The 17049-nt window shown below is 42.8% G+C and overlaps 1 protein-coding gene across 7 annotated transcripts in view; it reads right to left on the bottom strand.

The window, feature by feature from the left end:
* Positions 1 to 17049, bottom strand: part of rgs3a (regulator of G protein signaling 3a) — a 136794-nt gene that overhangs the window by 93695 nt on the left and 26050 nt on the right. For 5 of the 7 annotated variants that reach the window (XM_054757917.1, XM_054757916.1, XM_054757918.1 and 2 more), the window contains one exon: positions 9569 to 9636. In XM_054757917.1, coding sequence (XP_054613892.1) covers positions 9569 to 9636 — 68 coding nt within the window. Of the gene's footprint in view, positions 1 to 125; positions 988 to 9568; positions 9637 to 11650; positions 12523 to 17049 lie in introns of those variants that run through there. The other 2 variants (XM_054757922.1, XM_054757919.1) reach the window with 2 other exon arrangements.

The raw sequence follows: 17049 nt of genomic DNA, 5'->3' as shown, positions 1-17049 counted from the left end.
AAACAGCTGCAGGTATGATGCAGTGCGCTTCTACACCACTGCCAACAATAATCGGAACATATTGTTAAATTGGCAGGTTTTTGACACAATGGATCTCTTCGCCTGTCACCCTGACACACACACACCTGTGGTAGCCTACATCCGATGCAGAGGCGACACAAGCCGTGGATGGTGTGCATGACACCTCCACCGCCTCCTCCTCCTGCTGCCGTCGTCCCGTTCAGGTCGGCTGAGAGCACGCACACACTTCGACGCTGACTTTCGGGCCGGCCAGCGCTTCTGTAGCCCGAGTACCTCCATAGCCTCCGCTGGGCGGCCGAGTGGGTTCTTGTGGGACTTTGCTCCGCCTCCTGGGGGGACTTCAGCGTGTTGTGGATCATCGCGGAGGCCCACGGCTTCCGCTCGATTGTTTTAGTGTTGAAAATGTCCAATCCAAAGGTTGTAATCTGAAGTTTATCAGTCCACGCGCTGAACTACTGTCCATTTAAAGACTTGCAGTGATGGTGATGAGGTTTGCAAGCTTAGCTTCCATGGTAAGGCCCACCTTCTTCTTCCAGACTCTTGCTCTTGCGTTGCACTAGGCCACCAGCGACACCGAGGCTGGCGCTGGTTTGACCTGCTCAGGCCACAGTGTCGCTGCTGGCAGGGGCGCTCATGGGAACTCTTCAACAGCAGAAGAATAGGAGGAAGTTCCTCCCACCACCACCAGCAGCAGCCACCCCCCATACACACACACACACACACACACACACACACACGCATATATGTATACACACATGGATTCATGCATACCTTGCCAACCTCCACAGATTTGACTGTCTACCACCGATAAGGCCCATTTGCTTCCTGAGTCCACACTATGAGTTTCTCAGAGGTGTAGCTCGCTTTAATAGGTACAGGTGATGAACGTCAAAGCAACGAATGACAAATAAATACGATTTTTTTTTTCTTCCAAGCATCCACGGCCCCCCCCAAAAAATGCCGTGTGACGCAAGATATCGCACGCTCTCCCCTCCGACCTCTATCCAGACTTGTTTGTTATGTTTTCACCTTCCATATTTCCTCCGCTTTTCCTTTCAAGCCCTCCTCATCCCCCAGCAAAACCACCGGGCGGAAATTCAAAGCTCTGCGAAAGCCTGACAATAGCTCCCCCCCTCCTCTGCCAGTTATCCAAACAGCACTTTTATTTTTGTTTTATACCGGTAATACAAGAGCGCTTGGGAAAGAGGTGGTATATCTGACAGTAATACATCACCTGGAAGGGCACTAGGTAGAGCCTGGACCTCCACCAAGGAAGAAGGGATGGCCACATGGACAAAATATGAGATATATAATTATTATATTTAATATAATAATTATATATAATAATAATAATGATTCTTTTCTGGGTACTCAAAGATGCTGGAAAAAAATCATATGAAATTGTAAAAAAAAGAAAAAATAATAATAATAATTAAAACCTATTATTGTTTCCATTTAATTTATAAATCTACACAAATAATAATTTCAGCATCTATGAGTATCTAGAAAAGCCCTATATTTATGTGATGTATTAATTTTTAACTGTCAATAAAACTTTTGTAGAACTGTAAAAAAAAAAAAAGATTCATGAGATGTATTCCATTGTAACCTTCATGTTCAAATAAACTAAACCAAACCAAACCAAACCAAACCTATTTGTCACACAAGTGTAAAAATAAGCTATCCTGTGTTAAGAGTGAAAACATAACACTAAAACGTGACATTTTTACAGCACTTTTGTAGGTACTCAAAGAGGCTGAAAGAAAATACAGATCAAACAAACACGACACTGGTAATGCAGAATAATAATAAAAAGAAAAATAAGGCCAAACATTGTTTGAATATGATGCAATGTCATTATTATTACTACCAATGCAGCTTTTTCTTTTAATCTACTTGCCAGACAAGTGTAAAGACAAGTTAGTCCCTGTTAATAGCGAAGCATTAAAAAAAAATAATAATTTTGATATGCGTATACAGTATATTATGTATACTCTTGTGCTTTCTTGTTGGAATAAGTGTTGCAAATAAAAATCCAATTGGCCAAAATGCGTTATTCCTCATTGAAGTGAACCTTACTGAGGTCTTGCATGACTGTAAAAGTTTTAACATGAACGTTTTCTGCAACTTTAGAGAAATATTCTTCCTGCAAAGTCGTTTCCTGCAGCGGGGCTCCACTTTAGAGGTCTGTGTTTGATGGTCCATATGTTTGTTAGCAGCAGATGCCCAATTCACACATACAAAAGAAACCAGTACCCCATTAATTGTATCTTTTCATGTCTATCTCTGCATTTACTGTCTCACGGAATGAAACACTGACAGAGAAGGAACAGAGAACGAGAGAGAGCCGCCTGAGTCTCTAAAAGCGCTAATAAAGTACCCAAAAAGGCCCCATTTTCCTGAGAGCCCCTTCCTAGCAGAGGTAATGGCAGCTTTTCCTTGTTTGCCTTTTTGAAAAGGGCGAGGGTTACCACGTCAAGCACACAAAAAACACTTTGTCTCGCTTTCATGCGGCGCTGTTCACCTCTAAATGGGCAGAAGGACGGATTAGAGGGTGAGAAGAAAGCATGTCTCGGGGAGAAGAGTGAAAGACGAGATTGAAATGCTTGTCCTGGAGCCAGACGAGCCCAATCTGGTCTTTAGTGGTGTGGGATCGCTCACGCATTCTCGCTCTCTTTCTAGCCCCGGATCTGAAAAACAGCTATCAAAGGAGGAGGCGCCCTCGCATGAATTTAAACCAATGCACTGTTCCAACATTTGAGGTCACATTGTTCCAGAAAGGAGGACATGAGGCATAGACAAGTAGCTTCACGGTGACACAGGAGCCAATTGCTGCAGAGAAATCGCATGAAAAGGGGAAACCTGGAGCACTGATAAAATTGTGACCTCTCACTCTAACACGGGGTGGGACGAGGGCCACAACCTGGGAAATCAAAAGATGCAGGGGCCACTTTGATGTTTTACATTTTGTAAAGCAACCAGTGTTATACTGCATATATTAAAAAAAAAAAAGAAAAAAAAACTGCCTCCACATCAACCTTTGTGTTATAATGTAGGTGACATTATTTATGTTTTTATTTATTTTTTAACAAATATTTCAACTATATTCGTGTGATTCTTTTTTCTCATATTACTATGACTTCACCCCAAAATATTTTGATTTCATTCTCGTAATTCTCCCGCGGACCAGTGATAGGAGTTTGTACACTAAAGCGATCTAATTTATCTTATTTATTATGTATTGTGTAAAACTAAGACATGAACAACATCAAATTAAAAGCACAAAATGAATGCAGAACCACCATCCACCAGTTCAAGCCTGGAGTTTCTTTTCCAGAGAGATTATTACATCGCTGTTTGACGTGCGCGGTAAAAGGCGGTGTGCTAGCATGGATTAACGAGACAAATGAGCACATTAGCACTCAATAAGTCATCAAAGCTTACCTTTATGCATTCCCGCATAGTATCACCATTTGAGGCCAAATATGAGGTGAAAGAAAAATGGTAAAAATACAGTAGTAGTCTATCTGTGCGGCATGAGAGAAAGTTAGCACACGCACGATAGTGCGGTCAGGGACCGTCGAACAAAGTGGGACGGTTCGCTGCTTGCAACAAACAACATACAGTATAAATCCCAAAACTATGGGCTTTGTAACTGTATATTATTTTTTAAATAAAATAATGGCCCTTATTTCCGAAATGTATATGCATTTACATAAAATTTGGTGTAGTTATTTACAAGTGTATTTTTTTAATTTATCCTTGCACCTGAAAGCTTCCAGGGCCGGGGCCCAGTGGTTGGGGACCCCTGCTACTGTATATACCGCTGGTGGCGGTATGGAGGTGTTGCATATACTGTATAGGTGCGGAAGTGATAGTGCATGGAATTAGGGTGACGGGAGGCCACACGGTTTTTACCGCTCACACGCACACTCATGCACACCATTGCACCACTTTCACACCCTCCATTTATTCAACCAGCCATACCATTTGTCACCTTGGACATAGAATTCATCTTTTTTCATACGTATACAATAAACACAATATTAATTCCAACGTGATCATCTGTCTGTATTATTGGAGCGCGTCATTACCTGGATTCCCCGTACCCAGAAGCGACTAGAACAAGACGTAACTGTCGCTACAATACCTTTTTTCCGACCTAATTCTCCAAAAGTTGCCTCTTTATTCTTTGTTTTGCTTCTCATGATATTACGACTCTAAAAAAAAAGCATCCTTTTCTTCTTTAATATTTCAACTTCATGCAAACTTCCACTTCAAATCTATTTTTTCCACTCAACATATTATGACGAGATTGTTGTAAAATTATGACTTGTTTATTTGAAAAACTAAATGAATATTATAAGTTTATTCTCCCCAAATTTTGGCTATTCTCGTATAATTACTGCTCTTTTCTTCCATTATTGCTGTTGTTTTTTTTCTTTTAGTTTTCCTGTTTAATTCTTTTTTTTTTTCCTGTGCCAACGTGTGGGCCGCACTTTTGGACACCTCTGCTCTCACATCTTAGCTTGATTATAAATAAAAACTGTGTTCTTTCTTTGAAGGACAACAATTATTCCATAACCTTTGATAAATACGGGTCAAAAACTGGGAAAAGTAAATGCATGTATCTCCAAATTGAATTTCTGCATTCTTTTTAGACAAAAACACAACTTTCTCCGCTAACAATGTTGTAAAAATTTGGAACTTATGAAACCTTTTTGGGAAATATGACGACTGGAGGAGAGTGACCACTAGCATTACTGCTACCTGGGTAGCTGCGTTTTGCACCATTGCTTGTTATAAAAGGTTGAATCATTTATTATTTTCATTTTGTTGTTTGTTTGTTGTTTTTACACTTGTATGACCAAGACTGAGTGACAATGTTACTGAAAACGCTCAAATATTGTTTACCATGAACAGAATTCTTCAGAAATATCATAAATTGATACCAACATAACTTATTTTAGGCTAATAAAATAACAGGAGATTCATCACCCAAAAATAATCAATCAGTGGCATAGCAACAGTTTTTAAATCGGCCACTCCAGGTCCAAGGTCCAAGACACACACACACGAGACTACCCTCTAATGACCGTCTCATCTGGACCTGTTTAGGATGCTGAGTCTTTGTCAAGGACATGGAGCGTGGATGGGATATGACACAAGGTCAGCTCCCCCCGTTTAATGGGTGACTCAGTCGCCCACCTGTGCCACAGTCCCTAAAAAGGACATTCAACACCGTGCCAGCTTCATTTGAAAACCATTTACAGCGAAATGAGCCGACAAAATCAAAACAATCTCCGTCCTTTGGGGAATATCTAACCTTCTGGCTCACACCCTCCGCTCTGATACTTCCCCCAACAGACAGATGTGTCGGATCCATTTTGCACAGTGACAGGTCGGGACCTAACGCTCGCTGACAAGCAAAGCAATGCAGAGCGACGCTGCATCCAGGCATGCTCCTGTTATTACTCATGAAACATCTTCATGCCTCTTTAACGAATGACAATTCCATTCCGATATGGATACAAGTGCAGATTAAGGAGTTCATTTTTCACTGTCTGGTGCGGTGACCCACCAGATCCAGCAGATGGAGGTGTGGTGAAAAAAGCTTGCAGCCCACTTTGTGTATGGTGCTTTACTGCCACCTCAAGCACTGGAGTGGAACAGCACATCATCGTTTTAGGACGAAATACTGAATATTGTAGGGGTGTCACGAGACGCCCCAACTCACGAGGCGAGATGATCATTTTAGGAAAAGTAGAATGAAAAAATATGACTGGACAAACTTTTTTTATTTAACCGAGTCACAAAACAATGCAGGTCCGTTTTGACCAAATAAACCACTGTTATAATATACTGTATGATAATAATAATTAATAATAATAATAATACAGCTCGCTGTTTATGTCTTATCAACTTGTCTTTGTCTATTTACATCAGGGCTGTCAAAGCTGTCCTTTGATAATTATCATTTTATTTAAAAAGCAGCTTATGAAAAACAACAAAAAAACATATACATATACATTTAAAGACAAATATTTGTGTTTTTATTAGTTATTAGTATCAACAGTTTAGGTTTTTTCTAGTTACATTACACCTTTTTGTTCTATTTTTCCCCTTTTGCTGAGTTTTTCTTTCAGACGTGCATTGCGCGGCGTTTACGGAGATGGAGCTCACTGCCGCTCGCCTGCTCAGCGGATTCTTCACCTGTGTTGAAGGCTTGTGTTTAACTGCCGAACAAATGCGTGACGCAAGAAACACCATACGCACACCCTTACTCGCTAAATATAGCGACCATCCCGTTAAATTGTCAACACGCATCTCTTCAATGCTGTGAAGCAGGCGATCACCGGTACTCGAAAGTTGGCGCTGAGCCAAATGCAATGCGCTCCAATAGAACCGCTCGGTGATTAAGGGTGCAGACAAGTCCGGACATCTACGTGGGTTGATGTGACAAATCAAATGTAGAATTACTACAGCTTCTGCTTGGACATCAACTGGTAGCAAGCAGCTGCTTAGCTGCGATGGAAAAAACAGCCACACATCACTCGCTGATGCCGTTAACGCCGAGGTAGGATGGATTGCAAGGAGTGCCTAAAGCACTTCCAATATTGCCTCGCACACTGTCACGTCCATATTACTGTTATCATTAATAACAGCCATGCCATAGTTCACAGTCTTGGTTGGCTTCTGGCTGTCATGTTTCGCGATACAGCAAGAAGATCTCGCCATGTTTTAATCTCGACACTCGACAATCGCAACACCCCTGTAATATTGCTAGTAATGTAAGAAATGTTCTTTAAATACCCTCTATCAAGTGCTATCAAAATAAACATGTCAAGTGCCCAAAGGCCTGGGGTGTATCCCGGAAATAAACCGCGTGTAAGATAGTCATCAAACGTGGATGCTTGTTTGATAAAGAAGGGTGAGCAGCTCTCTCTTTCGCTCACGGCCATGAGGTGGCCCGGAAACGATGACGCCGAGGTAAGGCAGCCAGCCGGAAGACAGCAAGGACAAGGTAACAAGGGGGAAAATAATAAAAGCGAGCAGAAAGTCTAAAAGGTTTTCCATTCCCCCCAATTTAGCCCGTGAACGTACTTTTCCCGCTCCCTTGGCTCTCCTGTGAGACCATCCTGATTCAAACCGCACAATCGTCTGTTACTCTGATCCACGGCGAGATATAGAGGAAGGAAGGAAGGAAGGCAGCCGAGGCTCACAAATAGTGTTCTTTTCTATCACAACATGCATCTCTCATGCACCAACACTTTACTCTTTAGACACAAGGATGGGCAAGGAAGATGGACCAAATTCAACCCTGGGTTTTCAAAGTGGCAATGCATGAGCTGTAACAGCGGGCTTAGCATGGTGGGGTCGCAAGAGGGGCGGGCGGCTCAGGCCCCAAATTTTTGGGGGAAGCAAAATTTACAAAGAAAAAACATATACAGAGTAGTAGAAAAAGTAGTGGTCATAATGAAAAAGCATGAGTTGTAATCAGGGGCATGGGGAGGCAAGGGGGCCGGGTGGCTCAAGCACAAAATGAATGAATGAATATGACCTGTGAGGCTGAAGAGATGCAAAAGACCAGACAGGTAGGCTTCAACTGCTAACACTAGCCACTAGCATTAGCTGCGAGGAGTATTTTTGCTGCAGCAGCTCACTTCTTTTTACACTTGCAACTGACATTTCACTGCATGGCGCGTATGTAAGTGGGCAGAGTGACAGAGTGACAAAGGCCAGATAGGATTCACTTGTTTGGCTCAATTGCCAAAAATAAGTGAGAAATACGGTGTCCTTAAAGGGTCACAAGAGTTCGATAGTGTCCTTGCAGAAGAAACCAATGTAGTGCTACAGGTTCAGGGAATAGGAACCGCAGATACTGCCCAAGATCTGTACTCTCTCGCCGAGACGCCAGCGTCACTCAGGATCACATGCCATTCAATCAAAAAAGGATCGCATGCCATTCAATCAACCAATCAAAATCGCACAGTTGTCTCTGGAATGTGGGAAGAACCCGGGTGAACCCACACGAGCACAAAGGAAAATCTGCATGCAGCCATCCGAGGCAGCAACCGCAAGCACATTTCCACGTCAAATCCTCTGCGTGGACAACACTGGATGGTGCAAAGCAAGTAAAGCGTCAAGGAAGCAACATATTACATTTATACTGCATCCCATCACGTCACGTGCGCTACATTCAAATTTTAACGCCACATCTATTCCTACAAGGGGCACTTAGAGAAAAATGTCCCTCACTTGTTTGCTCCCTTTTTGACAGAAGAGGCACGCGAATGGTTGAATTCAGGTTTTCTTGGCATCATCAACAAAAAAGCACATGGACACGATACCGCCTCTGACCCCGCCCTAGCTAGGTGTATACACCTACCACTTTGGCTTCATAATAATTTTTTTTAAGCAGGCTTTGCTACACATCTTAAAAGCTGTGCTAGTGTTGCTAATGTTTGTGTCTTCCTGTCCCACTCTTTGTTGCGTTGTTGTACGTGTGTGGCATCTATTACGTTGGACAAGTGCAATGTTACAGTGTATCTGTAAAAAGTGGATAAATAGCACGTGTTGGAGCCACACACTTGTCAGAAAGGCTCGGACAAACGCAGCTCATTAGCATTAAAGTGCTAATGAGCACAGTGGTCCTCATATTATTTTTTATTTTTCATGTTTTTATTTATTTTAATTTTATTTTATTTTATTTCTTTTGTACCTACCGTACTTCTTGGATTTTTTGCTTTTATTGTTTCTACTTCTTGTTTTAAATATTTTATTGTTGTACGTTTCTTTGTTTTTATTTGATCTTTTAGTTTTTAGTGTAGTCATTTTTACTTATTTACTTATTATTTACGGTTTTGCTAGTCTATGCAGCACTTTGGGAACAGTGTTTATAAAACGTGCTATATAAATAAAGTGGATTGGATTGGATTAAAGCTGCAGACACGCAAAATGGTGTCTTCCCAGTAGGGCTTTCGAAAAGCACTTTTAAATATCAGCATTAAAAGGCACTGCTGTGTTTTTCTATAAAATGATATCACCATCTACTGGCCTGGCATGCATACTACAAGGTTTTCAGTGTTTTTTTGTTTTTTTTTCCCCCCAAGTCTGTCAGAAGGGAAACTGATTTGACAATAACATTCCAGTGTTGTCGTGTGAACATAGGAGCTTCTCTCATGACAAGCCATCATTCCGCTCGGCATACGAGTCACATGCGAGCCGGCGTCTTGACATATGCTGTCACTTTTTTTCCTCTTTTTATGATCCATTCCCCCCAGTGTTCAAGCTTCCAAGACCAAATTCAATTAGTTGCCACGGTTGCTGGAGACGTGCGGCACGGAACTCGCGCATTTGATAACTTGAGGGAGGGCGTGTTTATGCATGATGAGTTTGTTGAACATGGATGAGCCGTATCACGGGTCATCCGTCTCATAAGGGGACGATGCAAAGAACAAAAAACGCAAAAGGCGCACATTTTCTACAGTCAAGGAAGAAGGAACTTTTAGCATTACAGAAAGTCATAAAGATGTTTGGTACTCACCGTTAAGCATTGCATATTCTCAGGGCGGTTGGTCTCAGGGGCAGCACCATGGTTTGACAGCACAGCCTCTGAAATGTAGACAAAGGAATCACGGGCTGACACTGTTCCTTTGGAGCACATTTCGGTCACAAAACAACCTTCTGGATGGATGCAAAAGTCCAAAAGTAGTTCTGAGAGTCCATAAAAGTCCCTCAGATAAAGTAATTAAGGCAAGCAATGGTTGGGAAAGAGTCGCCTGAGCTGGGATTTAAACTTCAGAGCACACTTATGACGAAAACAAAAACACAAGCGAGTGTCGTTTGGTAAAATCCCACAGGATGCGAGGACATCACAAAAGTGCCCAAGAGAGGAGGAGTGCGAGAGAACAAGTGAGAGGGAAGAGGAGGAGGAAGAGCAGGAGGGCTGAAGAAGAGAAAAGGAACTCCTCTCTCTCACTCTATTATCCGTCCGTCACGGGGCTCCTGGGAGGGTCGCCATGGTTACAGGGACTCCCGCCTCAGTGTCCTTTTTAAACTATAGCTCAGAAAGGCAGCATTCAGCATGCGGGGGACACAATGTGTAATTCTCCCCCCCGCCCCATCGCTCCCTATTCCTATTTCTCCATGTTTACAGCTCATCTAATCACTTTGGCTCCTCTCCAAAAGTTAATTTCCTAAAAAGTCCCTCGAACCATCTTTCCTGCAATAAGCCGCCCCTTCAGGAACTAATCATATATTATTCACACTATTGAACACCTGCACAAGGACTGAACATATAGAGGAAGGATTTTTAATTACACAATTGATTTTTAATTAACAAATGAATTCACGTTTAATAAGATACATTTATATAATATTCTATTATAAGTAAATGGAATTATAAGTAGCCGAGTGGTTAGCATGTTGGCCACACAGTCAGGAGATCAGGAAGACCTGGGTTTGAATCTCCGCTTGGGCATTTCTGTGTGGAGTTTGCATGTTCTCCCCGTGCATGTGTGGGTTTTCTCCGGGTACTCCGGTTTCCTCCCACATTCCAAAAACATGCATGTTAGGTTAATTGGAGACTCTAAATTGTCCATAGGCATGAATGTGAGTGTGAATGGTTGTTTGTCTATATGTGCCCTGCGATTGGCTGGTGACCAGTCCAGGGTGTACCCCGCCTCTCGCCCAAAGTCAGCTGGGATAGGCTCCAGCATGCCCCCGCGACCCTAGTGAGGATAAGCAGCATAGAAAATGGAAAATGGAATTATAAGTACATTAATTTAAAATTCATGTATCATAAATAGATTAAATCATAAACAAATCATAGGAAGAATTTTATTTGCAATTCCATGTAGGAAAATAAATTAATTTAGGTAATGTAAGATACTGTATACACAATTCCATTTAGAATAAATTAAATCCTAAATAAATTAGAGGAATGAGTGTTAGTTGCACTTGAAGATAATTTAGTTGTTTTTTTGTGAGTACATTTTACATTGTCTGTACTCTGTACTCACTCAGAATGTATATGTAATCTTTTTGAAAACTCATTTTGTCACTCAATTGGTGTAAACTCATCCACATGACAAGTTTAAGTCCTTCAAAACCGCTATAATAGGAACGTTTTCATTTTTTCTACAATGTTATAATCCTAAAAGTTGTATTGCCACAAAATGTTGTCTTTCTGGTTCTATGGTTATCATCACACTTTCTCCTTTTTGCCATGATCAGTACCTTTTTGCACTTTTCTATTTTTTGCTATTTTATTGTTCATTTTGGACATTCAACACACTCACGCAGTACATTACAACAGAGAGACACTTTTGAACATCGGCAGGGTTCACCATGAACCTTCATTTAGCCTCTCAGACTTTGCCTTTCTTCTGCGCCGGGAGAACGCAGCAGCCTGCGGACCTGGTGAGCTGAATACCCGGCGAGCAAAGCATCCGAGGCGTAAACGAGGCAAGCGAGCCGGCCTGCATGCTAGGCTAAAAGCTAGAGCGACGAGGCCACCGCTACCAAGCCTGCTGCTAGCCAACGTCCGCTCTCTTGAAAACAAGATGGACGAACTACGAGCAAGGATTGCAGCTCAACGTGAGATCAGGGAATGCTGTGTCCTCACCTTCACAGAAACCTGGCTGACGGAGGATATACCGGACTCGGCGATCCAGTTGGAATCATTTGCTGCTTACCGGGGAGATCGGACTTTAGCGTCTGGTAAACACAGAGGTGGCGGCGTCTGTGTTTACGTAAACAAACGGTGGTGCACAGACGTACAGACGATGGAAAAGTACTGCTCGCAGGACATTGAGCTGCTGATGGTGAAATGCAGACCTTTTTATTTACCTCGTGAGTTTAGCGCTGTGTATTTAACTGCTGTTTACATCCCACCACGAGCTAACACTGCTAATGCACTAGGCCTCCTGCATGACATCATTGATAAACACGAGACCAAACACCCAGACGCTGTATTTATTATATCTGGCGATTTCAACCACTGTAACCTCAAGACTGTCCTCCCCAAATATTACCAGCATGTGAGCTTTCCCACAAGGGAAAATAACATCCTGGACCAAGTCTACTGCAACATGAAAGGTGCTTTGAAGGCTGTTCCAAGACCCCACTTTGGAAAGGCCGACCACATCTCTATATTCCTTTATCCAACATACAGACAACTTCTTAAAAAAGCTCCCCCTGTAAGTACAGCAGTTAAAGTATGGAATGAAGAAACTGATCAAGTACTTCAGGACTGCTTTGGCTGCACAAACTGGGATGTGTTTAAAACTGCAGCGGGGAGGGAAGATTGTACTGTTGATTTGGATGAATATGCTTCTGCTGTTACTGGCTACATTAGCACATGTATAGAGACTGTTACCACCACCAAGTATTACAGAAAATACCCTAACCAAAAACAGTGGATGAACTGTGATGTAAGGGCTAAGCTACGTGCTCGTTCGACTGCATTTGTCATGGGCACCGCTGATGACTACAAAAAGGCCAGATATGACCTAAGGAGGTCCATACGAGAGGCCAAAAGACAGTACAGACAGAAGCTGGAGGGCTACTATTCCACCTCAGACCCTCGGCGCATGTGGGCGGGGCTCCAGCACATCACAGACTATCGACAGCAGAGTAGCGTAGCCACGTCCAGCCAAACCACACTTCCTGATGAGTTGAATGAGTTCTATGCCCGCTTTGACACCCAAACTCCTGATGAGCAGAGAGGGTGGCTGAACCTGGGGAGCACACAGGACTCACCTCTCATGGTGACATCAGCTGATGTGCGCAGGGTTCTAAACAAAACAAACCCACGAAAAGCAGCAGGGCCAGACAACATCTCAGGACGTGCACTTCGGGTTTGCTCATCAGAGCTAGCTGATGTGCTTGCTGACATATTTAACCTGTCGCTTGCACAAGCATCTGTACCGACCTGCTTTAAGTCCACCACCATAGTGCCCGTACCCAAGAAGAGCAACGTGACCTGCTTGAATGACTATCGCCCTATAGCACTCACTCCTATTGTTATGAAGTGCTTTGAAAGATTAGTCATGACCCACATCAAAAAGAGCATCCCGGCGGCAACCGTGGACCCTCTACAGTTTGCATATCGCCAGAACCGGTCCACGGATGATGCAGTCAACACTGCCATCCACACAGCCCTTTCTCACCTACAGGGCCAGGACACATACGTCAGAATGCTATTTATAGACTATAGCTCTGCTTTTAATACAGTCTGCCCCCACAAACTCACAGATAAGCTCCTCACACTTGGCCTGTCTCCCTCCCTCTGTAACTGGGTGTTTAACTTTCTCACAGGCAGGCCCCAGTCAGTCAGAGTCCACAACCGCACATCCAGCTCAAGAATTGTGAGCACTGGGACCCCACAGGGGTGTGTGCTGAGTCCACTCCTCTACACGCTCTTCACCTACGATTGCGTGGCCTCCCAGAACAACACCAGCATCATTAAATTTGCAGATGACACTACAGTCATCGGACTGATCACTGGTGGTGTTGAAACATCATACAGAAGAGAGGTGGCGGACCTCATAGCTTGGTGTCGTGATAACAATCTCCTTCTCAATACAGATAAGACTAAAGAGATGATCATCGACCCAAGAACAAGGGAAAAGGAGCCGCATAGACCCCTGTTTATTGATGAGACTGAGGTGGAGAGGGTGAAAACCTTCAAGTTCCTTGGCACACACATCAGCGAGGACCTCACCTGGTCTCACAACACCCAACAAATTCTGAAGAAGTCCCAAAGGAGACTGTACTTCCTGAGAAGACTGAGGAAATTTGGCATGTCCACCACAATCCTGAGTTGCTTCTACAGATGCACTATCGAAAGTGTCCTTACCGCCTCCATCACTGTTTGGTACGGTAACTGTACAACACGTGATAGGAAGGCACTCCAGCGGGTGATCAAGACCTCACAGAACATTGTTGGGGCAGCCCTCCCCTCACTGCAAGACATTTATAAATCTAGAGTCCTACGCAGAACACACAACCTCATCAAGGACAGCACACATCCACAACACTCATTATTCACACTCCTACCGTCAGGCAGGCGCTACAGGAGTTTGAAGTCCAGGACCACAAGGCTGGCAAACAGCTTTTACCCACAGGCCATCAGGCTCCTCAACGAAGCACTCGCACACGCCGCACGCAACACACGCACACACTCATAGCACTTTATTTATTTATTTATTTGTATTATTTACTTGTATTAATGTCTCTTCTGTTGTTGTTGCTTAATTTATTGGTATATATGTTTATGTGTTTATGTTTCTTATGTTCTTATTCTTTCATTTGTTTTCTTTCTTTTCTTGGGAGAATGAACAGAATAAGATTTTCATTGCATGGTATAACTGCTGTTGTACTATGCACATGACAATAAAACTCTCTTGAATCTCTTGAATCTCTTGAATCTCTTAAAAATGAAAAAAAGATGCTCGCTGAGCTGAATTTTTCTTGTTTGAGGCAAAAAATAAACTTTGTTGAACTCCAAATTGTATGACTTTCGGGGCATTTTACTTTGGTTCCGCTGTAATCGGTTCTTATCTTCTTGTTCTGTACTTTGTTTAGTTACATGATAGAATAGCTAAAAGTATAGTATAGAGTACAATATGCAGTATATACATGTATAGTATACTGTAAGTACAGTTTATCCATACAAGCTTGTCACCAGAGACAGAAAAGAAAATAATACATGCCAAACGTTTGGACACATTTTGGGTTAACTCCACAGCACAAGCTCCAGTCTCCTGGTCGCGGTCACCATGGAAAGCAAAAGATCAAACAACAAAAAAAAACCCACAAAAAAAAGATCCTGTCTCCATGTGAATAATAAAAAAAAAAACTCTCCAGCAGAAAGAGAGTGGGGGTAACCTGGCTGGCGTCAGGCCCAGGAGAGCAGCCTTTTGTCTGCTTAGGACATCAGGCATGATGGCGTGGAAGCAGCTGGGAGCATGACTGACATAAAAACAGAGCAGTAATAAATGGAGGAGGCAGCGGCCAGTGGGAAAAGTATACACAGGAGGGAATAGAAGAGAGGGGGCTGAAGATTAGCGAAAGGCAGAAGAACAACAACAAAGAAAAGAAATAAAGACATGCAGAAAGTAAAGACTTGCTGGCAGTCGACCAGAATGAAAAAGTCCTCCACACGGTGCAAGACCACTTGTCCACTTGACACTCACCCACAAACAAACAAACACTTAATGGATAGAGCAGAGCCTTGTACCACTTGACCGCTTCACTCAACTCTGTATGAATTTTGTCGATTGTCTGACATTTGATCAATCTTGCATTGTATTAGGAAGTAGGAAAAATATGTACAGTGGTGTGAAATAGTGTTTGACCCCTTCCTGATTTCTCATTTCTTTGCATGTTTGTCACGCTAAAATGTTTTAGATCATCAAGCAAATTTAAATATTAGTCAACGAGAACACAACTAAACACAAAATGCAGTTTTTAAGTGAAACTTTTTATTGTTAGGGAAGAAAATCCAAACCTACAAGGGCCTGTGTGAAAAAGTGAGAAACCTAATAACTGGTTGGGCCAGCCTTAGCAACAACAACTGTAATCAAGCATTTGCAATAACTTGCAATGTGTCTCTTACAGCGCTGTGGAGGAATTTTGGCCCACTCATCTTTGCAGAATTGTTGTAATTCAGCCACATTGGAGGGTTTTCCAGCATGAAGTGCCTTTTTAAGGTCATGCCACAGCATCTCAATGGGCTTCAGGTCAGGACTTTGACTAAGCCACTCCAAAGTCTTCATTTTGTCTCACTTCAGCCATTTTCTTCAGAGGTGGACTTGCTGGTGTGTTTTGGATCATTGTCCTGCTGCAGAACCCAAGTTGGTTTCAGCTTGAGGTCACAAACAGATGGCCGGACATTCTCCTTCAGGTCATGAAGCAGCAAAACAGCCCCAGACCATCACACTACCACCACCAGATGTAATGGGACACACACACCTTCCAAAACGTTATCAGGATGTTTTCTGACAAAATTGAGACGAGCCTTAATTTGATTTATGTTCAGCAGTGTGTTTTTGGTCTTGGAACTCTGCCATGCAGGCTGTTTCTACCCAGTGTCTTTCTGTTGGTGGAGTCATGAACACTGACCTTAACTGAGGCAAGTGGGGCCTGCAGTTTTTTGGATGTTGCTGTGACCTCATGGATGAGTTGTCGCTGCGCTCTTGGGGTAATTTTGCTTGGCCGCCACTCCTGGGAAGATTTACCACTGTTCCATGCTTTTTCACCATTTGTGGATAATGGCTCTCACTGTGGTTCGCTGGAGTCCCAAACCTTTATAACCTTTTCCGGACTGATAGATCTCAATTAAGTTATGTTTGAACAGGGGGCGCAGTCACTTTTCCACACATGGCCATGTAGGTTTGGATTATTTTTCTCCCTTAATAATAAAAAGTTTCATTTAAAAACTGCATTTTTTTGTTCAGTTGTGTTGTCATTGACCAATATTTAAATGTGATGATCTGAAATGTGACAAACATGCAAAAAAAAGGGGGCAAACACTACCAAACACCTTTCACACCACTGTATATGGTGCATGTCTTGGCAGCAACGGCTGTTGATTCAGGCCCGAATAGTTTGCTGGTTAAAGAAGTCGAGATTGGAACAAAACATGCTGTGAGGCTGTGACAGAGAAAATAAGGAATAAGGTCCGGTTTCCCAGCATGCTTTATGTAAACACTTGTTGATATGATGTGTTTATTGTTATGTAAGTTGTTGTTTATCATTTCCCGTAGTGTTAGTAGTGTGCTTTACTTACTCTTTATCTGACATCAGGACTGTGGTGAGTGTTCTGCGTAGTGAACACCCCGCGGTTTCATTATGCTGCTATGCTCATTCTGAATTCAGTTCTGCTCCTCCTTACCTCAATAAAGAGCATCTTCCTTACAGGCAAGCTGAAGCGCCATTTATCACGATGCCCACGTTAAACATTGCCATGACTCCGGGGCACGCTGGATGCGGCCGGACCACACTTGACACATTTCACTT

Source organism: Dunckerocampus dactyliophorus, chromosome 17, assembly GCF_027744805.1.
Source record: "Dunckerocampus dactyliophorus isolate RoL2022-P2 chromosome 17, RoL_Ddac_1.1, whole genome shotgun sequence".
Lineage (NCBI taxonomy): Eukaryota > Metazoa > Chordata > Actinopteri > Syngnathiformes > Syngnathidae > Dunckerocampus > Dunckerocampus dactyliophorus.
This window is presented reverse-complemented; position numbering and strand designations above follow the sequence as displayed.